Source organism: Monodon monoceros, unplaced genomic scaffold, assembly GCF_005190385.1.
Source record: "Monodon monoceros isolate NGI ecotype Baffin Bay Population unplaced genomic scaffold, NGI_Narwhal_1 Super_Scaffold_11, whole genome shotgun sequence".
Classification (NCBI taxonomy): domain Eukaryota; kingdom Metazoa; phylum Chordata; class Mammalia; order Artiodactyla; family Monodontidae; genus Monodon; species Monodon monoceros.
The window spans coordinates 46,199,598-46,221,898 of record NW_021703767.1 but is presented as its reverse complement, the minus strand read 5'-3'; the positions used below and the strand labels follow the sequence as shown (position 1 = coordinate 46,221,898).

General features: G+C 43.8%; 1 protein-coding gene across 16 annotated transcripts in view; it reads right to left on the bottom strand.

Annotated features, from left to right (window-relative positions):
* Positions 1-22,301, bottom strand: part of ST3GAL6 (ST3 beta-galactoside alpha-2,3-sialyltransferase 6) — a 102,741-nt gene that overhangs the window by 10,795 nt on the left and 69,645 nt on the right. For 15 of the 16 annotated variants that reach the window (XM_029214041.1, XM_029214034.1, XM_029214035.1 and 12 more), the window contains exons 4-6: positions 17,899-18,002; positions 16,819-16,882; positions 1,826-1,921 (exon numbers count right to left, since the gene is read on the bottom strand). In XM_029214041.1, coding sequence (XP_029069874.1) covers positions 1,826-1,921; positions 16,819-16,882; positions 17,899-18,002 — 264 coding nt within the window. The remainder of the gene's footprint in view (positions 1-1,825; positions 1,922-16,818; positions 16,883-17,898; positions 18,003-22,301) is intronic. The other variant, XM_029214033.1, reaches the window with a different exon arrangement.

Below are 22,301 nucleotides of genomic sequence, written 5' to 3'. Positions count from 1 at the left end.
CATTACATCTACGGGACTTGGTAGCTGTAACCACAATCCCAGCTTTCCCTTCCACTGCAGAGATAACCACACTGGTGTTTGGACCCCATTCCCTCTCTTGTTACCACACCAACCTCCTTATTCATTTCCATCAGTTTACTAATATGCTTTAGAATCTATAAAAGGAAACAAAATAGAAAATCTCCTTTGAGTCCATAATCATCTCCAGCGACTATCTCATTTCTCAACTCCACAGTGAAATTTCTCTAAAGAGTTGCTTCTACTGGTTTCTCCACTTTCTCACCTGTCGTTCTCTCCTCAAACCACCCCACTTGGGCTTCTCCCCCGCACCGTGCCTCCAAGTCTTCTTCTGTCAAGAGTAACAGTGAGCTTCAGCTTGCCAGTCCAATGGTGAACTCTGTCCTTATCTTACATGACCTCTCACCAGCCTTTGTCATGCTTGAAACCTCCCTCTGTCTTAAAACACTGTGCTCTCTTGGCTTTTGTGATCACCTTCTCCTGTCTTTCTTCCTACCTCACTGGTAGATCCTCTCCAACTCTTTAACTCCTATTTCTTTGCTCAACCTTTAAGTTTTGACTACTTCAAAGCTCAGTCCTGGGCCCTCTTCTCTGTCTCTCCCTGGGAAATCTCACCCAGTCCATGGTTTAAGTACAACTTACAGGCTGTTCGCAATGAAGATTTTAACCTGTTTATCTAACTGCCTACTTGACTTACACACTGCAAATCTAGTAAGCATATCAAACTTGGTATGTTCAAACAGTAATCTTGATTCTCCTCTAAACCTGTTCCTACCCTAGTCCTCCCCAATTCAATGAATGGTACCACTATCCAGCCAATCTCTTAAGCTGAAAACCTAGGAGGAGGTATCCTGCATTCCTTTATTCCCATCTCTGCTCACATCTAATGCATCAGAACATCCTGATAACTCTGCCTCTAAAACATGCCTCAGTCTAGCCCCTTATCTCCTTCCACACCATGACAATCCTGTTGCAAGCCACCATTATCTACCCAAATGCAGCAACCTAACTGGCCTCTTCGTTTCCACAGCTTGTCCTTCCTGTTTCATTGTCCATGCCATCACCAGGGTATTTTAAAGACATAACCAGATAGAGCTGCTCTCTTGCTTAACAATTTTCAAAAGTTTTCTGTTATACTTAACATAAAACGCAAGCTCTAATCGTAGTTTACGAAGTCCTACACAGCCTGCCCCTTACCTACCTCTTCGCTGCCAACTGCACCACCTCCCCAGCCTGCTGCCCTCCAACCTCACTGGTTTTCTTGCTGCTGCTCTTAAACCTAGCATCATACCCTCCTGGAGACCTGCAGTAAACATCCTCTCTGTCTGTATTCCCTAGTCTTCATACGGCCGGTACTGTGTGGTCTTAGGTCCAGTTTAGACGTCTCCCCTTCAAAACAGTCATCAATTCAAAAATAGCCACTCAGTCATTCTCTATCACACATGTTTTAATTGTTTGCATGGCATTTATTACTACATTTCTTTCTTTAATTACTGTTTTCTTCCCCTCATTAGAATGTAAGCTCCACGGGGAGCAAGAATATTATTCTTTTTCACTGCTATATCCCCCTAGAACTGTGCTAGAACTACAGCTAGGACTGTGCCTGGCATATTAAGGGGATTTCATAAATATTTGCTAAATAAATGACCTGAAATCTAGGCCTACTCCAGCCAACAACTCAAGTAATGTGTAATGTACTTAAACATACTACAGCGACTCTGCTTCCTTTTAAAACACAGTGGTACTAAAGCAGGAAACTATACTCTTTTGAAACAATTCCAGGTTAGCAAATAGAAGATATATTTACCTTATTATTACATCATAGGAGTCAATTTTTTCTCCTAACGTCTTATTCTTCAAAACTCCGCCATTACCAACCACCACACATTTTTTACATGGCACACTGTTGGGCAAATGACAAGAGAGAGATTGAGCCATCTTTTACAAAACTGGGTGATTCCAAGAACCCATTCATACTTTGAGGAACCCAATACAAGATTTCACTTGTTGCACAAGTAGAAAAAGAACCAGTTGTAACTTACAGGTCTAGGGATATATCAGAAAGATATAAGATTCAAGAAATAACATTCCATAGGAAGTATATCATCGTTAGCAACTATTAACACATATCAGTTCATATACATCCCCTCATTTGATTCTCATAACCACCCACTGAGATAAGTAAGCCTGATATTCCCATTTTACAAATGAAGAAAGAGATTCAAAAAACTTTTAGGTGACATTTCAAAGTCATACTCCAAAGAGGTAAAATTAGGATTGAGTCCAGACCTTTGGACTACAAAAATACCCCTCAATATAGGATTCTGCATGTTAATATTGATACAAGTGTGTTTCATATTAGATGTGTATGTATTTTCCATCAGCATTACCCATTCCCCTGAGATTCCAGCTCTGGGTTACTGCTGCGTCTTATAAGTTTGGAGACAGACAGTATAGAATCTGGTTGGCAAAGTGCAGCTTCCTTGTACCTGCCCGTGCTCATTTCAATTCCCCAAACGGGTACTGGTTCTTGGAGCTTAACCAATACAAATGAAAAGTTTACTGTGTGTTCCTGGCAAAGAGCTTTAAAGTAGGACATGAAGTGGGACTTCCCGTTGCTGGCCAGAATCAGCCTAGGCCAGTGGCTTATCTACTGTTCAGCTCTCATCCAACATGGCCTGGCCCTCAACATAATAAAAGCCATATATGACAAACCCACAGCAAACATCATTCTTAATGGTGAAAAACTGAAAGCATTTCCTCTAAGACCAGGATCAAGACAAGGATGTCCACTCTCACCACGTTTATTCAACATAGTTTTGGAAGTCCTAGCCACAGCAATCAGAGAAGAAAAAGAGATAAAAGGAATCCAAATTGGAAAGAAGAAGTAAAACTGTCCCTGTTTGCAGATGACGTGATACTATACATAGAAAATCCTAAAGACGCTACCAGAAAACTACTAGAGCCCATCAATAAATTTGGTAAAGTTGCAGCACATAAAATTACCACACAGAAATCTCTTGCATTCCTATACAGTAACAATGAAAGATCCAAAAGAGAAATTAAGGAAACAATCCCATTTACCATTGCAAAAGAAAAGAATATAATACCTAGGAATAAACCTACCTAAGGAGGCAAAAAACCTGTACTCAGAAAACTATAAGACACTGATGAAAGAAATCAAAGATGACACAAACAGATGGAGGGATATACCATGTTCTTGGACTGGAAGAATCAATAATGTGAAAATGACTATACTACCCAAAGCAATCTACAGATTCAATGCAATCCCTATCAAATTATCAATAGCATTTTCCACAGAATTAGAACAAAAAATTTTACAATTTGTATGAAAACACAAAAGACCCCAAATAGCCAGAGCAATCTTGAGAAAGAAAAACGGAGCTGGAGGTATCAGGCTCCCTGACTTCAAACTATATTACGAAGTTACAGTAATCAAAACAGTATGGTACTGGCACAAAAAAAGAAATATAGGTCAGTGGAACAGGATAGAAAGTCCAGAGATAAACCCATGCACCTATGGTCACCTAATCTATGACAAAGCAGGCAACGATATATAATGGAGAAAAGACAGCCTCTTCAATAAGTGGTGCTGGGAAAACTGGACAGCTACATGTGAAACAATGAAATCAGAACATTCTGTAACACCATACACAAAAATAAACTCAAAATGGATTAAAGACCTAAGTGTAAGACCAGATACTGTAAAACTCTTAGAGGAAAACAGGCAGAACATTCTCTGACACAAATCGCAGGAAGATCTTTTTTTGATCTACCTCCTAGAGTAATGAAAATAAAAACAAAAATAAACAAAAGGGACGTAATTAAACTTAAAAGCTTTTGCACAGCAAAGGAAACCGTAAACAAAACAAAAAGACAACCCACAGAATGGGAGAAAATATTTGCAAATGAAGCGACCCGACAAGGGATTAATCTCCAAAATAAACAGCTCATGCATCTCAATATCAAAAAAACAAACAACCCAATCAAATGAGCAGAAGATCTAAATAGACATTTCTCCAAAGAAGACATGCAGATGGCCAAGAGGCACGTGAAAAGATGCTCAACGTTGCTAATTATTAGAGAAATGCCAGTCAAAACTACAATGAGGTATCACCTCACACCGGTCAGAAGGGCCATCATCAAAACATCTACAAACAATAAATGCTGGAGAGGGTGTGGAGGAAAGGAAAGCCTCCTACACTGTTGGTGGGAATATAAACTGGTGCAGCCACTATGGAGAACAGTATGGACGTTCCTTAAAAAACTAAAAACAGAGCTACCATATGATCCAGCAATCCCACTCCTGGGCATATATCCGGAGAAAATCAAAATTCAAAAAGATGCATGTATCCCAGTGTTAACTGCAGCACTATTTACAATAGCCAGGACATGGAAGCAACCATCAATGGAGGAATGGATAAAGACGACGTGGTACACACACACACACACACACACACACACACACACAAAATGGAATATTACTCAGCCATAGAAAAGAATGAAATGATGCCATTTGCAGCAACATGATGGACCTAGAGATTGTCATACTGAGTAAAGTAAGTCAGACAGAGAAAGACAAAGATATCATATGATATCACTTACATGTGGAATCTAAAAAAGTGGTACAAATGAACCTATTTATAACACAGAAAAAGAGTCACAGCTGTAGAAAACAAACTCACGGTTACCAAGGGGGAGAGGGACAGGGAAGGGATAAATTGGGAGATTGGGATTGACATATACATACTACTACATATAAAATAGATAACTAATAAGAACCTACTGTACAGCACAGGGAACTCTACTCAATACTCTGTAATGACCTATATGGGAAAAGAATCTAAAAAAGAGTAGATATATGTCTATATATAACTGATTCACTTTGCTGTACACCTGAAACTAACACAGCATTATAAATCAACTATACTCCAATAAAAATTAATTTTTAAAAAATGGCCTGGCCCATCCAACTCCAAGCTCTCACCACCACTCGGCCAGGCCTGGAGAAATGACAGAACAGATCATGTCCTTCTCCTCTCGGGTAGAAAACTACAGAGGAGAAGGCTGTTGAGATTGTCCTTGCAGGGCCCTCATGACATGGAAGTATGAGGAAAAAACTGTTTCTCTAAGAACCATGAAATCAGCAGACCAGATGAACTCCAGACCGTAAGGCTCTTAGGAAATTAATCAGTAGCAAAATTGCACAAATGCTGTAGAATATTTAAACGTAGAGAACACAGCAATACAGGAACTACTGAAAGGAGCCAGGAGTTGGTCCTGTCAGGTTAAGGAGAGACAAGATACACATTCCTACACATGTAAATTTCCCTTTTTTATTTAGAATTTGTTTAGTTCATCTATTTGCTTGATGTTTTAAACTTTTTTTTTTTTTTTTGCGGTACGCGGGCCTCTCACTATTGTGGCCTCTCCCGTTGCGGAGCACAGGCTCCGGACGCGCAGGCTCAGCGGCCGTGGCTCACGGGCCCAGCCACTCCACGGCATGTGGGATCTTCCCAGACCGGGGCACGAACCCGTGTCCCCTGCATCGGCAGGCAGACTCTCAACCACTGCACCACCAGGGAAGCCCCACACCTTAAACTTTTTAAAAACACTTTTCTAATGTTTTGAGACTTTCAGCTCCCAAATATTAAAAAGTCATGCATAATCAGTGTCTACTTTGTTACAAAAACAAGAAGATCCAGGGTTTCACAGATGGTACTGATGGGGGCTGGGGGGCAACCATCCAACAGGCCCTCCTTGAGTCTGTACCCCCAGACCTCCTATGATGGACATGTCACAATGTGTTCTAGAGAAGTTTCTTTCCTAAATCTGCTTGTCTTTAACTATGAAAGGAACATTTCTAGGTGCTCTTATATACAAGTTTGACATAAATCCCAATTCCAGGAAGCTACTCTGTCCACAGTGCTCTGCAGCCAGGTGGCACGGAGAAGATGGGGATGCTGGTCAACTTCAAAACGCTTTTCTCTCTGGGTCTGCGGCCATCCTCCTGAGCAGACCTAGCCCATGAGAGCTGTACAGCAGGGAGCAATTCCCACACACACAGCTTGTGTGGTTCCTCCTTCCATGACCTCACAGCCAGTTTAATGCAAAATCAGAGGCTGACCCTCCAGATGCTGCCCCGTCTCCCTGCCAGGACGCTAAGTGAGGCTGGGCACCAGGGAGGGAGTGGCTAGGAATGGACAGGATGGAAATAACAGCTCTGTTCCTGGGAGGTCACCTGTGTGGAGGTGAAGGAGGAATATCTATAATTTATGGCATGTAGACTAACCCTCTCCCTTCAAAGAAGGCTGGAGGCCACTCCCCTCCCAGCAACCATCCTGGACTGGGGTCCCCAGCCTGAACCAGGCTTGCCTGACTCCAATACCACCGAACATGCCGGGGCGGGGCCAGGAGCACAGGCCACCACTGTGTGTCCCCAGAGTTCTTATCTTGGAACCTCAACAAAGGACTCCTGCCCCACAGGCCTAATCTCTGCAGTTGACCCCAGAAAGAGGGAACTCAGCTCAGTCCCAGACACAGCCAGTTGCATAAACACTCAGCCAGAAGTTTCCCTCAGTGTTATCTGTATCAGGCGGGATTACAGTTGATAATCAAGCCCCAGATCACATGTGGCCAAAAGAGCATCGCAATACAAGAAGGTACCATCTGTCATACTCAGGTCACATCCCTGGTCCCCTCTCAAACTCAAGGTCCTGAACCTCCTCTCACAAACCCTAACAAGCCTTCCAGCCAAAAGAAAAGGGGGAGTTAAGGGTGCAAGCAGATCTGTTTCACAGGAGCCCCAAGGATTGGTTACAGAGAGAGGGTCATTCCTTCTACTCAGCCTCCGCCCGCTTGGGAGAAATGAAAAGAAATCATATGGACACTGCCTCACCCAAGAGAACTCCAGTTCCAAAGACACTTTACAGTTCCATGGTCACCGCATTTTTAAAATTTCCCTTTCTGTTTTTTTCTCTGTCAGCTTTGTAGGGGGCAGGTGGAAAGGGGAGGGCCCTTCACCCCAGGAAAAGTGTGCTGATGTCTTCAAAAGGAAATCTCGTCAATGAAATTTTACTTTTCCTCTTGGCAAGGGATATTGCAAAGATCCACACATTTTTCTGAATATCATACATGACACTAGAAACTCCTCAAGGGGTGTGCCTAAGACTACTCTTAGGCAAGAACATCTTCTCTGCAGCTGGTATTCACAGTGCCCCCGTGATGCTGGAAAATGTGAAATGCAACAGATCCACGGTCTGAACCACATACCTTGTAATTCACTGCTTCCCTCCCTCCACAGCAGGTACCCCCATATTACCAAAGGAGTGATTCATCCTCTCCTTGGCTTCATCCACCTGGCCTGGGCTCCTGGCTTCCCCTGTTTCCTTAGTGTGAATCCATAACTTCCAGTGTCCTTTGGGTGAGTGTATAACTTCAAGATATTTAATTAACACAACTTTCATTCACTGTCAGCCGCAGTGAATTGTGAATCCCTAGTGGGCAAGAATATTACATTTCTGCATCCTCTAATCTAAAATTTTATATGTATTTATATTTTATTTATAAACATATTTATATTTCTGCATCCTCCAATCTAAAACTTCCTAATTCACAGGTTGTGCATTTTAGAAACTGATTTGGTTGTCACCTTAAGTGTGACTTTGTAGCTGGAGAAACAGGTAGCCGTTCTTCCTTCCTCCACTCTGGAAACAGGTAGGGAAATCCATGTGCCTCAAATTGCTCACCCAGAAAACAAGATCATTCCAGAGTGCCTGAACCTGTTAATGGAAAATCTGGAAAGCTGCTGAAATAGTGATGGCAAGAGGTTACACTTCCCCTAGGTGAAAGCCACGTTTCTCATCAAGTCAGGCAGATCCAGAAGAGTTACTAGCCTGTGCAGAGTGAAACATCAACACCATTAATATAGAGAAAGTAAACGTGAACTGCCCACTTCCAGTGATCTGTGATCTGTCTTCTTTTCTAAATGCTGTATGACTCCTTTCAGCAGCATAGTGTATACATTAAAATGTATCACTCCATCTTCAATGTAGCAATCTCTGGCAGATCCCACTGGTCATATTCCCAACACCCATTACCCCTTGTACCTTTGCTGGCAGAGCCCTGCTTTCACAAGCCTAACAGTGGTGAGTATATTCCTGTGCCAATGGTTGGTTTAGATGTGGTCACATGAACCATCCCTGGGCAATAAGATATTAGGGAAGTCTGTTAAATGCCCTGGAAAAGATTTTACCCCCAGAAAGAGAATGGTTTGAGCAGAACACTGATTTTATCTACCCATCCTTTCTGCTTAGATACTGACATGCGATAACAAGGTTAGGGCGGCTGTAGTCATCTTGCACCAAAGAGGGAAAGCTAGAGAGAGCCACCAAGAAGCTGCCCTGACATTACTGAGCCATTAATTCAATCCCATAACTGGAGCCAATCCATACAGACGTGCAGGTGGTACCCAGTACGTCGGCACTCCCGCGGTTTGTGCAATCCAGTCTGTGTAGCCATACGTGGCCTGCCCTGTGAGCTAGATCCACAAACCTGATTCTGTACATCTGAATCCACACATCTATGTGATATGGGAGATAATAACCATCCACTTAGTTCAAATCACGCTTAGTTAGGAATAGTGCTACTTGCAGCCCAGAGATCCTAAAACCCTGTGCATTGGAGTGGGGTGGAGATCTCACTGCTAGCTGTGGCTCCCCTACTCAGCACCTCTGGGAGCCTGGCCTCATGACCTAACCTCTTGGATCTCAGCATGCCCTTTTACGAAGTAAGGGAATCACTGAGGTCTCAAATGTTGTTAACCCATGTCACACAGAGCCATCCGTCATTTCCTCCGGCATGTGTACCATGGTTTCTGTCTCTCTCTCTATCCAACATCTGACCACAGCAGTTGCTACAGAACACGTATGTGTTCCTCTCTGCCACAAATGACTACTTTGTTGATGCAGAATCACAACCTCCCCTCACCCTCAAGTCCTCCTCCTGGCTGAAAATGCTGCCATGTAAAGAAACTGCAAAGCAGGAGGACGGCCAGAGCAGTGATGCAGACACTGATATCCCTTATAGAGCCTGGGCTCTTTTTAATAAATACACTGCTGACGTCGTAAGTTGTCAAAGACCATGCTCCCACCCTGGCTGGTTGCCGATGTAACCTGGCTCTGCCACTGCTGACATAATGGATTCTGCCTGGGTGAGCAACTAGGCAGCCTTCACAAATCCCCATCCACTTAGCAAGCAACTGACTTAACACATGTGCTTCCATTAAGTAAGATATTTATGCTTAGTTACTCTATAACCACCTATGCAGGACTCAAGCACTCTTCACAGAATCTGGCGGGCTTGAGGAATGCGATGGTGATGGCTGCGGGAGGAGAGCTGGTTCCTGTATTTTAAGCGAGAGCAGAGATTTTGTGACCCAGGATTTCGCTGCCCTGGCTGTGGGAGGATGTGCTCCCACTGAGGAGAAAGCAGCAATCTCCAGGACCAGGGTGCAAGCTGGTGCTACAGAGCTCCACACACAGCCGGGAAGGGTCAGGATCTCACAACATGGGCACATTGTAGGTATTCTTTGTGATGCAATTCCCTTAAAATATCCTCGATCACTAGTGAAGTTTATAAAAAAGCATGGCCACAATTGTGTGAGCTGTGCTTTGGAGATTAACAAGGAACCGAGTCCTGAGAAATCAAGAGCGACAGCGTAGGGAAACGATGGCAATAGAACTAGAGGTGTGTCACTCCAGACCGTTTGTTCTAGGTGTGGCATCATGGTGCCCTCTGAACAAAGTGGCTAGAAAGGAATCGAGAGGGTACCTCAACCATCCCCCCTCCTTTATAAAAGCGTTTTTTGAAATTGAAATATAATTCACACACCCTAAAATTCATCCATTTAAATAATAAAATTCAGCAGGTTTTAGCATATTCGCAAAGCTGCACCACAATCACCATTATCCAATCCAGAACGTTTTCATCACCCAACGACGAGACCCCACAGCCAGTGGCAGTCACTCTCCATTTCCACCCCCATCCCAACCCCTGTCTGTGGCACAACTAATCCACTTTCTATCTCTATAGATTTGTCTATCCTGGCCATTTCATATAAATGGAGTCATACAATATGTGATCTTCTGTGACCGACTGCTCTCACTGAGCAAAATGTTTTCAAGGGCTTCCCTGGTGGCACAGTGGTTGAGAGTCCGCCTGCCAATGCAGGGGATACGGGTTCGTGCCCCGGTCCGGGAAGAACCCACATGCCGCAGAGCGGCAGAGCGGCTGGGCCCGTGAGCCATGGCCACTGAGCCTGCGCGTCCGGAGCCTGTGCTCCGCAATGGGAGAGGCCACAACAGTGAGAGGCCCGCATACTGTAAAAAAAAAAAAAACTGTTTTCAAGATTCACTCATGCCCTAGCAGGAATCAGTACTGCGTTGCTTTGTACGGCTGAATTACATTCCATTGTACGGATATGCATTTAATTTATCCATTGAGCAGTTGCTGGACATTTGGTTGTTTCCACTCTGGGGCTATTATGAATGATGCTGCTATGAACATTCGTGCACAAGTTTCACGTGGTCATGTTTTCTTTTTTTTTTTTTTTGCGGTACGCGGGCCTCTCACTGGTGTGGCCTCTCCCGTTGCACAGCACAGGCGCAGGCCCAGCGGCCATGGCTCACGGGCCCAGCTGCTCCGCGGCATGTGGGATCTTCCCGGACCAGGGCACGAACCTGTGTCCCCTGCATTGGCAGGCGGACTCTCAACCACTGCGCCACCAGGGAAGCCCATGTTTTCAATTTAAGCTTTCTATTTTGAAATAATTCTAGATTCACAGGAGGTTGCAAAAATAGTACTGAGAAGTCCTGTGTAACCTTCACCCAGTTTCTTCCAGTGGTTACACTGACTTAATTTATTAACTTAACTTTATTAACTTGTAAAGCTGACATTGGTATAATGTGCATATACAGATCCACCTCCTCTTTTGTAAAACCAAGGTTCAGAAACTCCGAAACTTGCCCAAGGTCCCAGAGCAGTTACGCCTGACCTGCTGACTCTAGCAACTTTTCACCAGTACCGCCCCTCTATTTCAGATGGCCCATGCCCACCACCTGCCCTCCCCTCTGCCCAACAAAAGAATAAAAACAAACTTTTCTAAGCTATCCTTTTCTACCCTTAGCATCGCTCCCCTGCTGCCGAAGTTCTGGTCAGACAGCTAGTTTGAGTCTTCCCATAAAAGGAGGAACACAGAAAAGAAAACACGAAAAGATTAATCATTGTTTTTAAATGGTTTGTCTTTTTGGAACTAGCTAGAGGTGGTGGTTGCACAATACTGTGAACGTACTAAGTGCCACTGAATTGTTCTCTTTCAAACGGTTCCTTTTATGTTGTGTGAATTTCACCTTAACAAGGAAAAAAAATGATTTGTCAACATTTCTTTGAGACTTTTTCTTTTTCCCATACTTAGGATCCTCTGGCTTAGTACTGAAAAAATTTCCTTTTCTTAACTCTCATCCTGAAGATCATGCACAGTAAATATGCCAGTTGGCCTTCTCTGTAATTTGCCGGTATCTATTCAGAGAAGATTCTATCCAGATCATTTATCTTTAAGAGGCAAAAAAAAAAAACCCACAAAAAACAGACGAAAAACCCTATTTAACGTACATCTGTTTTGGTGAATTTACACATGTACCCTGGAGATGTTTTAGTTTAGCCCTGTAAAAGTATTAAAAATGGTTTGAGGTTAAGGATAAAGGCAGAAGCCACATTACATAATGGGGGTGGGTGGGCGATTTATAGCCCTGGAAATCCTAAAGAATATACCCAAAAGAATTCACAGTTCCGGAATTCTCTTCCCCTTACCTCTTCAGATGACACTCAGTCTAAGACATTTAATTGTGGAGTCTTCTGTCTTTGCTCTGCTGGTTAAATGCAAAGAGAGTAACTGGAGAAGAGTGGAAGTCTGGAGACCTCCTCTTAACCTCTATGGACCTCAGTCCTCTCATCTTTAAAGTCAGGGGATTGGACTACCGATCTCCATCCTTCCTGCCTCTGACCCTCTCTGTGACTTTACTGTGCTTTTGGGTCTGGCCCTCAGTCCACACAACTGAGCAGGAACAGGTGAGGTGAGGTAACTGGGATTCTTTAGGGAACAGTTTAGCAGCCTTAATATTCACCCCATCCCAACCTGCTGTACCATTGCTCAGGAGAGAAACTCAGAAAGAATATAAAAGAAAAAGCCCAAGATTAACCCTCTATTAAAACTACATACCAAAAAGATAAATAACATAATAAAATACAATGGGGTATGTAAATGGCCTATCATGTGTTCTCATCTTTTCACAGGGAAAATTGAGAACTCCTATCACAAAATTAGGGCGAAAGGCAACTTTCTATAATGAAAATACTTTTTCTAACAGATGTGATTACAAGAAGAGAGGCAAATTATTACGATTATTACTAAGTGACCAAAAACTTTGAAAAAGAACAGATTGGGGGGGCAGGATAGAGGGAAGAGGGGAGGTAGAGCAAAGAAGCAGCATGGAATTCTTAAAATTCCTGGGCTCTGCCACACAGAGTTACGGCCAAACATGCACACTCCTGTTCCCTTCGCTCTTTATCTCTGGCCCAAGTTCTTCATAGTAGTGACTTTAGAAAAAGGCTCTCCCTGCCTCACTGAGTTACTTTACTCACATTACCTACAAAGGTGGCATAAATAAGACCTCATAAGAAACCCCACTTCAAAATGATCTGCAACCCCAATATGTTTCAACAGCTTTCATCTTCAAGAGAGAAACCATAGTTGGCTGCTTCTAGCACCGAGCTAGGTTGGTATAGTGTTATGTAACTGACTTTAGAATCTTGAATATTTCCAGGCACAGAAACAGAAAATGGTGGACAACACTGGCAAAGACTGCTACTTGCCCCTCAATAACTATGTTTCATTTGTTTCTTAAAATAGGACTCTCTCTCTCTCTCTCTCTCTCTCTCTCTCTCTCTCTCTCTCTCTAAGGTGGGTGCACAGCCACATGGAATAGAAGCTACATTTTCCAGTCCACCTTCCAGAAAGGCCTTGTGATTATACCCCTAGCCAATGGGATATAATTGGTGGTTGCTAGAAAATTTTTAACAATCAGTCCTCTTTGGGAGAGAGGGGAGTGATGGGGAAGCCCTAGTTTGCAGTGTTTGCCAATTTCCGAGGTATAAATATATTCCCACCACGGCTAATTTCAAGCTTCTACCTGGATAACACTGAACACGGACTTGGGAAGAGCGGCAGCTCTCACAAGTTGGTACCAACAGGCTCCAGCACATCACTGGCTGTAATAAAGTGTTATATGTAATTTCTGGGAAATATCCTTAAAGAAGGAGGCAAGGGGCTTCCCTGGTGGCGCAGTGGTTGAGAGTCCGCCTGCCGATGCAGGGGACGCGGGTTTGTGTCCCGGCCTGGGAGGATCCCACATGCCGCGGAGCGGCTGGGCTCGTGAGCCATGGCCGCTGAGCCTGCGCGTCCGGAGCCTGTGCTTCGCAATGGGAGAGGCCACAACAGTGAGAGGCCCGCGTATCGCAAAAAAAAAAAAAAAAGAAGGAGGCAAGTCTTAATGGCTGGGGGCATGCCCTTCCCCCTTCATCCTCCCTGCTGGCCAGAATGTACATATGACTGGGGAAGTCCAGCCATCAGATTGGACCATAAGGAAGAATAACAGAGTCACAATAGAGAAGCCTTGGTCTCTGATGATTAACAGCTGCTAAGCTGGCCTGAGATTGCTTAACCGCAGGCTTCATTTACATGACAATTGTAAGAAAGAGGAAAAGTTGTATCTTGCAAATGCAACCGATATTTGGAGTCTTCCCATTCACAGTAAAATCTATCCCAACCAAGGGCATCATGCATGCTAAGTGAGATAAGTAAAGGATTCAGATTTGAAACAACAAAAAAATGTCTGAACCTTTGTGGGAGGGACAAAGAGAACAGCCAAAGGGGGAAGGGACTTGAAAAGGAGGTTCTCACCTCTCTCCACCTGAGCCCCTCCTCTCTGACCTACAGACCCCTACAGAGAATGAGCAAGCCTCGGCCAGAAGGGCTTCCTCCTGGTACACGAGGGCCACAGCTCCCGGATCCACAGTGAGGGCTCAGGGAGGACTCCCCGACTAAGGGCGGTCCAGATCCTCTGCCAGAGAAGGACAGACTGTTCTCACACCTCTTTCTTCTACGGCATTTCCCCAGGCAGAGAGGAGAAATGGGAAATGTATAAGGTTATTTGGGGGGTAGACTGAGTTGACTCCGAGGCAGCGATAGGCAGGTTAGTGTATTCTGCCTTTCTGGGGTTTACTTAAAATATATTTATTGCTCAGGCATGGGCTGGCCTGTTACGATCTTTGGATTGCACCGTGGGTTTCAGACAAATGTAGAATGACTTACTTAAAATGTAGGTAAAATTTATTATTACACGTGAACTCCTCCTAAAAGTTAATATCTAAATGAAGATAATATTGTCACAAGTATATTCTTATCCACTTTCAAAACACTCTTTCTGAAGTCTCTAGGGAGCAAGTCTGCACGCATCACACAAGCAATTCAGCGATGCTGAGTGTCTAGTGCATCCCTGTACTCACTGTGGGAGGATCCTGCAGGGACAGTCTCCATTCACTGTATACCTGCACAGTTGCTGCTTGTACACTGATGGTACTTCCATCTCTTAACAACTTCAGACTCAGGAGCCTTTGTGCAATCAGCATGATGTTCAGTGCTTCCTCACCACCCACACCCACCTCCCTCCCAATGCTAGTGATGCTGAGAACCCGACGTGGGTTGATGGTGGGAGCGGGGGGCAGGAGGAAAGGGTGGGGAGCAGCCAGACCAAGTCAGCAAGAAGAGAGGAGGTAGCCTGGCTGAGGCACATACAGATGATGAATACCTGTACAGGAAGAGGCTCTGAAAGCAACCAAATAAAGCACGGCTAATTCTAAGATAAAAAGCAGGCAATGACGGAAGCCTGCGCGCCTAGAGCCCATGCTCCGCAACAAGAGAAGCCACCGCGATGAGAAGCCTGCACGCCGCAAGGAAGAGTAGCCCCCGCTCGCCGCAACTAGAGAAAGCCCGTGCGCAGCAATGAAGACCCAACGCAGCCAAAAATAAATAAATAAAAATTAAAAAAAAAAAAAAACAGGCAAGAACAAAAGTTCCAGTCACGTCCCATCAAGAATCCTGACAGTATCTCACATTTACAGGGCCAAGGATTTTTTTCAAAGCTTTGCAGATACCTGCTACAATTATTTAAGGTATAATCATTATCACTGTGAAGTCAAACATCCACCCCTGGATGGACCCACCCAGGTTCACATCCTGGCTCTGACATTTACCAGTTCTAACAAACTATATATGTTTGCCTGGCCTCAGTTTCTCAATTTAAAAAATGGAGATCATCGACCATACTTTGCAGGGTGGTTGTAAAAAGTTAGAGAGAGGGCTTCCCTGGTGGCGCAGTGGTTGAGAGTCCGCCTGCCGATGCAGGGGACGCGGGTTCGTGCCCCGGTCTGGGAAGATCCCACATGCTGCGGAGTGGCTAGGCCCGTGAGCCATGGCCACTGAGCCTGCGCCTCCGGAGCCTGTGCTCCACAACGGGAGAGGCCACACCAGTGAGAGGCCCGCGTACCACACACACACAAAAAAAGTTAGAATTGATAAAAAGCACGCATGCTAAAGGTCTGCATAAAGCAATATCCTACAGATGAGAGCTGTATAAATTTTGGTTAGAAAAGAATATATATGGTTGCTGTGGATATGCAATCAAAACTTGAAATCGATTAGTTTGATGGCATAGTTTTAAATTATAAAAAGTACAAACTGAAATGAACCAACATTATTACATAATCTACACCTCAATAATCTGGGCCCCTGACAGAGAAAACTTAGGTGAATTCAGACAAAATCTAGCACTGCTCCTCCAGCTCTGTTCTGTAAACTATCTCCATTTTCACACCTCAGTCTACTGCCCCCATTTCTGCACCCACCAAAAAGCACCTCTATTCTCTTGGATAAGAGGGGGAATTCTGCCATTTTCCTTTTTAATGGAGGCCTCACAGCTGCAGATCACCCTTCTCATCCCACTGGACAACTGGCCAAATTCTAAAGTACAGCTTAAAACTTTGTGAAGTAAGTCCACCTCTGTAAAATAAGTGGACGTGCTAAGAAGTCTGTCTTTGGCAACTCAATCCCTAAGGGGTTAAATGGACACCAAATTTTTCTAAAAACTAAACTGCCTTTTGTAGTCAGAAAATGTGTATCTAAGCAAGCTGTTCACTTCCCTCAAATGTAATTCTGAATAAAAGGAAGAGAGCTGCTTCTGAAATCCAATATTCAAGTGAAACAAAAGATCCTCACGAGGCAGCAGTTTAGAAGATGTATGGGAAGGTATGGGAACCATGCCACGGAAGGAGGCTGTGAGCTGATTAACGGGGAGTGTGAATTAATTCTTCAGTAACAACAACTTAGAAAAGATGAACGTGGGTTAAAAATGTCCTGACTTGGGACTAGCATGGCACATCATCAAGACTGTCTGCAATCTTTTGAGCCAACTAATTATGCAACTTCTAAACTATATTTGTAGTCTGTTTACTTCAAGTGTCATAGAAATAACTCCTAGGCATTTTATTTATGCACAAAAGATATGGAATCTTCCCGAGTGAATATATTTTACACTGGGGTACATGTTTTGAATCAACTTAGCTAAAACTAAAACAGAAAAGTAAAACAGAAGAAAACAAACTCACTTGTCAAACTCATCAAAGAGATCACAACTCTGCAGTTTTGAAAGAGCAAGTCGAAAGTATTCGGCTAGAAAACAAATGGAGTATTAGGAATGAAAGCAATCATGACTTCTTAGGTACATAGTAAACCACCTTATCCACTGCCCTCCCCAAAACCCACTTCAAACTGGCATGGCCACCTGTGATTTATTCTGTGGTGAAAATTCATGTTACAACTGCAATTAGCCAGCACTACTTAACAGGCACACTCAAGATGGTAAATGCTCTAAGGACATTCTCCAAAAACCCCAGAAAAATAAGATGCTTAATCTAAAACCAATCATAAGCAAAAATTAATCATATCAGATGACTGTGAAACTGACATTGGTATAGAAATCAATATTCTGCAACTTTAAACCTATTAGATTATCAAACTGTCTGCAAGGTATTTTAAACACACACACACACACACACACACACACACACCCAGGATCAGCTGAATAAGAAAAGTCTAACTCAGGAAACTATAGGCTTGTCACCTCCTAGGCTTTCAGGTTCTCTCAAAATCTAGAATATAAAATTGTGCAAGGCAAAGCAGCTGTTAACAAGCAGAGGGAAAATCGTTTCATCATTAGTAAATGGAGTAATTCTCTCTAAATTTAGCAAAAATAAAATATCCTCTGATTAAATTAAAAGATTGACCAAGGACCTAGAATGTGCTGATGACATAAAATAATACTCATAGGTAAAGAGGTGAAATGGGAAACAGGGAGGAAGTTAACCCATAGGGTTGTCTTGCTAATTCTGAATTGGAATAAAGTAAGGCATTGGAACTCATGAATAATATGGTGGCAAAACAAAAGTGAAAAGCAGTTTCTCAAAAACAAAAAAGTCTACCTTTTTTCATTCTTTTATTCCACACTGACTCAAAATGAATGGGGATTTATGTATTAAAATTTAATTCCTTTCACCCAATCCCCAAATCGTATCCTTAGGAATCATTATGAAACAGAAAGATTAAAAGGCCTTAAAATTATATAAATATGTGATTCACATCAAACACCACTCATATTAATAGAGCAGGGTAAGAATAATATTACTGACCTGATGTTCTTATCCCATAGGGCAAATCAAACTTATCGCTACCATAGAAGGAAGCAGTATTTTTAAAATCAGCTGCACACAGAAAAGGGTGAAACTGATGAAACCTGGAAGAAAAGGATGAAGAATGATGTTCCCAAATGTGTATAATATTTGCATGTTTTTTAAAATCACAACTGTAAATAACTGTAGTATGTCATTCCTATTGTATTAACTATACATGATTGTATAATTATTTTTAAGATTCTTTAAAAATCATCTTAAAGAGCTTCCCTGGTGGCACAGTGGTTGAGAGTCCGCCTGCCGATGCAGGGGACACGGGTTCGTGCCCCGGTCCGGGAAGATCCCACACGCCGCGGAGCAGCTGGGGCCGTGAGCCATGGCCGCTGAGCCTGCGCGTCCGGAGCCTGTGCTCCGCAACGGGAGAGGCCACAACAGTGAGAGGCCCGCGTACCGCGAAAAAAAAAAAAAAAATCATCTTAAACACTATTTAAATATTACCTAGAATGGGATGTGCACTGGAACTACACACCCGGAAGGGAAACGCCTTCCAAGTAGTAAAACCAAAATTATGTAACAGCTTTGGGTGGGGAGTGGGGGGGGCACAAAATTTAAAAACCAGCAAACACCAGTGACAGCCATCTACGGGAAGAGACAAAGGAAGAAATAAGGGAAAGTAAAAGTACAGATGCTGATTCACTCCCAGAAGAAAAGGTACCATAAAGCTGTTGTCAGCTGTGAAAATAAAAACACACTGAAAGTTAGAGGTAGCTAGAACTGAACTCTTTCCTGAGGTCATTAAATTAAAATTTACTCAAGAAAAAGAACTACGGATACTTGTCTTCTTGTTGCCTGTCCTGCCCCCCTGCTCCACTCGGGTACTCTCTCAGACAACGTTTGATGAGGCGCCTCTGTTTTTTCTGTTTTTTCCCTCACTTTTAGCTCCTGGCACAGAGTAGGCAGACAACATACATTTAAGAAATGACTGAATGCATTTCAACTCCAAACTAATTCTTTATGGGACCATTATGAATTAGAAAGAAATAAGTTTTTTTTAATTAAAGAGAAGGAACAGGGACTTCCCTTGTGGTCCAGTGGTTAAGACTTCACCTTCCAATGCAGGGGGTGCGGGTTCAATCCCTGGTCAGGGAGCTAAGATCCCACATGCCTCCGGGCCAAAAACCCAAAACATAAAACAGAAGCAGTGTTGTAACAAATTCAATAAAGACTTTGAAAACGTCCACATCAAAAAAAAAAAGGGGGGGGGCTTCCCTGGTGGCACAGAGGTTGAGAATCTTCCTGCTAATGCAGGGGACACGGGTTCGAGCCCTGGTCTGGGAAGATCCCACATGCCGTGGAGCAACTAGGCCCGTGAGCCACAACTACTGAGCCTGCGCGTCTGAAGCCTGTGCTCCGCAACAACAGAGGCCGCGATAGTGAGAGGTCCGTGCACCGCGATGAAGAGTGGCCCCCGCTTGCCACAACTAGAGAAAGCCCTCGCACAGAAACGAACACCCAACACAGACAAAAAAATAAATAAATAAATGTGGGGTTTAAAAAAAAAAAAAAAGAGAGAGATAAGGAAGAGGTAAAGCACATATTAAAATGCCATTTCCACCTACCAGGAGTAGGTACTGCAGAGCAAGTCAAGCTAACCCTTATCCCATCCCCAACACATGGCCCCTTCTCTCCGGCCTTATCAGTTTTGTTCTTCCTTAGTAGAAAAATTGCAGGTGGAGATCAGAGCGCCCCTGGGGTTTCAGAGGCTGCATGACAAAATGAAAATAAACAGCAGTAGAGTAGGGACAAATTAGCTTCAGCTTGATCCTGGCTTTGCTACCCAGGAACCACTAACCTTGGCAAGTCACAGGAGCGCAAGATCTTTCGAGCTGAGCTAAGAACTTATACCATATTCAGGCTAAGCAAAGAGGTGAGAAACTAGCCCTTCCTACTCGAGAAGGGCGTGTGTGCTAGATTCAGTTGTGACAAGTGTTAGCAGCCTCAGGGGTCCAGCCAACTTCAAAAGGTCATTATCTGTATCAGGGTTAATCCCTAAGCTTAGCATCTGCTCTGGGAAGAGGAAGTGTCAGGTCACCTGACTTAAGATTGAGAGGAGATTCAAGATCTTCCCAGGCTTCCTTGGGAAAGTAAACCACAGATGACTTTGCACCTTGAGGTGAAAGCAATAAAGGACGCTATTCTTCGGAGTTAGTGGGAGTGATGATGGTAACTGATGACTAACGTCTACTGCCAGTCAGACCTTGTACTAGGTGACTTACATTTTATTTCTAAATGAAATAACTGTTAAGCACTGTGGCAAAGAACGTGGCCTGCCATTTCAGTAAACAAAGGATGCTGAAGCCCATCAAGCCTTCGGCTACTGCAGCCGCCCCCCAACTGTGCACCCTGAGGGGAGTTCAGAAGGAAGGAAAACAGGATACTGGCCCCAGATCGCTGAGGTGCGTATCAAAGGAATAATTCCAATAATACAGTTTCTTGCATCTTCCCACACATAGAAGAGGGGTAAATTCATTATCTTGAGATGTCTGTTTTTTCTTTAATTAGCAGTAATCTTTTTTATTTATTTATTTATTTATTTTTGGCTGCGTTGGGTCTTTGTTGTTGCACATGGGCTTTCTCTAGTTGCAGTGAGCAGGGGCTACTCTTCGTTGCAGGCTTCTCATTGCAGTGGCTTCTCTTGTTGCGGAGCATGGGCTCTAGAGCGCAGGCTCAGTAGTTGTGGCTCATGGGCTCAGTAGTTGTGGCTCGTGGGCTCTAGAGCACAGGCTCAGTAGTTGTGGTACGCAGGCTCAGTAGTTGTGGTGCACAGGTTTAGTTGCTCCATGGCATGTGGGATCTTCCTGGACCAGGGCTTGAAGCCGTGTCCCCTGCGTTGGCAGGCAGATTCTTAACCACTGCGCCACCAGGGAAGTCCAGCAGTAATCTTTTGATGTTCGACTCGCTGTTTTTTTGTTCCCCAAAACTCCTACAAATCCTGGCTCCTTCCTCTTTGGAACAGTCCCTCAGAGCTATCTGAGAGGCTGTATCCCAGGCTTAAGTCCTCAGTAACATCCCAAATAAAACATAATTCTCAACTTTTAGGTTGTGCTTTTTTTTTTTAGTCGATAACTCCATGTCTCACACAGAGTAGGGGCTCAATAAGTATCTGCCTTATCTGTAATAATTATATATTACATCGTATTATGTTACAGTATGTTATATTACATTATAATGATCATCTTTGCTGTTGTTACTCCTACAAAAGCCTGGAAAGGAAGGTAAATTCTACTAACCAATTTAGACTGTGGAAAAAAAAATGTGGCCTGCCGTTCCAGTAAACAAAGGATGTTGAGGCCAGCAAGCCTTCAGCCCACTGCAGCCGCCCCAGATGGTACCCCTCGAGGGGGATACACGGTGGAGAAAGACAGGATGCTGCCCCTAGATAGTTAAGGTGCATATCAAAAGGAATAATTTCAATAAGCCCAGACTCCTGCATCTTCCTATTCATAGAGAAGCACTAAAATCATTAACTTGAGATGTCTGCTTTTTTGTAATTAGCAGTCATCTTTTGATACCCGACTGTTAAGGGAAACACTGACTGAAACCGCCTGCCCTGACCAGGCAAAGACAGTAACAATTTGCATGAGTTATTTTACGACAGGAAGTCCTGGTAAGGAACACGGAACTAATGAGCCACCACCAACCGGAAGAATTCGGGAAAGGTCAAAAAGACAGAGGAGACGCCAGTCCACGTGTCCTACCAACCTCCCAGAATCCTCCTCGCTGGAATCCATCTTGGCTGAGTGGTGCGTGCACCACGAGAAAGGACCCTGAGTCCGAATGACTGGCCAGAGACAATTCGGAAACTAACCCCATTACCATAAAACCCGAGACTGCGAGCCACGTGGCAGACCAATCCTCCTGGGTTCCCTTACCCTGTTGCTCTCAGCCCGGCGCCCCTTTGCAATAACGTCTCTTGCTTTGTCAGCACGTGTGTCTCCTCAGACAATACATTTCAGAGTGTTACACAAGAGCTCACTCTAGGACCCTGGAAGGGGCCTCCCTTCCTGCAACATGACTACATGTCTGTCTTTTTCCGCAAAAACTCCAATATTTCCTCCCTTACCTCTTTGGAACTGTTCCTCAGAGCTATCTGAGAGGCTGCCATCCCAGGCTACAGTCCTCCGTAAGGTCCCCAAATAAAACATTCTCAACTTTTAGGCTGTGCTTTTTTTTTTTTTTTTTTTTCAGTCGACGAGACAAAGAAACCGAAGCTATAAAAAGTGAAGTAACTATTATCTGGAGTCACTAACCCATACCTGACAAAGATGAAACCACACCCAAGCTCAATGCTAAGGAAACGTGTCCTCTTCATAGCACTGCAGGTAACTCCGCCAGGTTTCCCA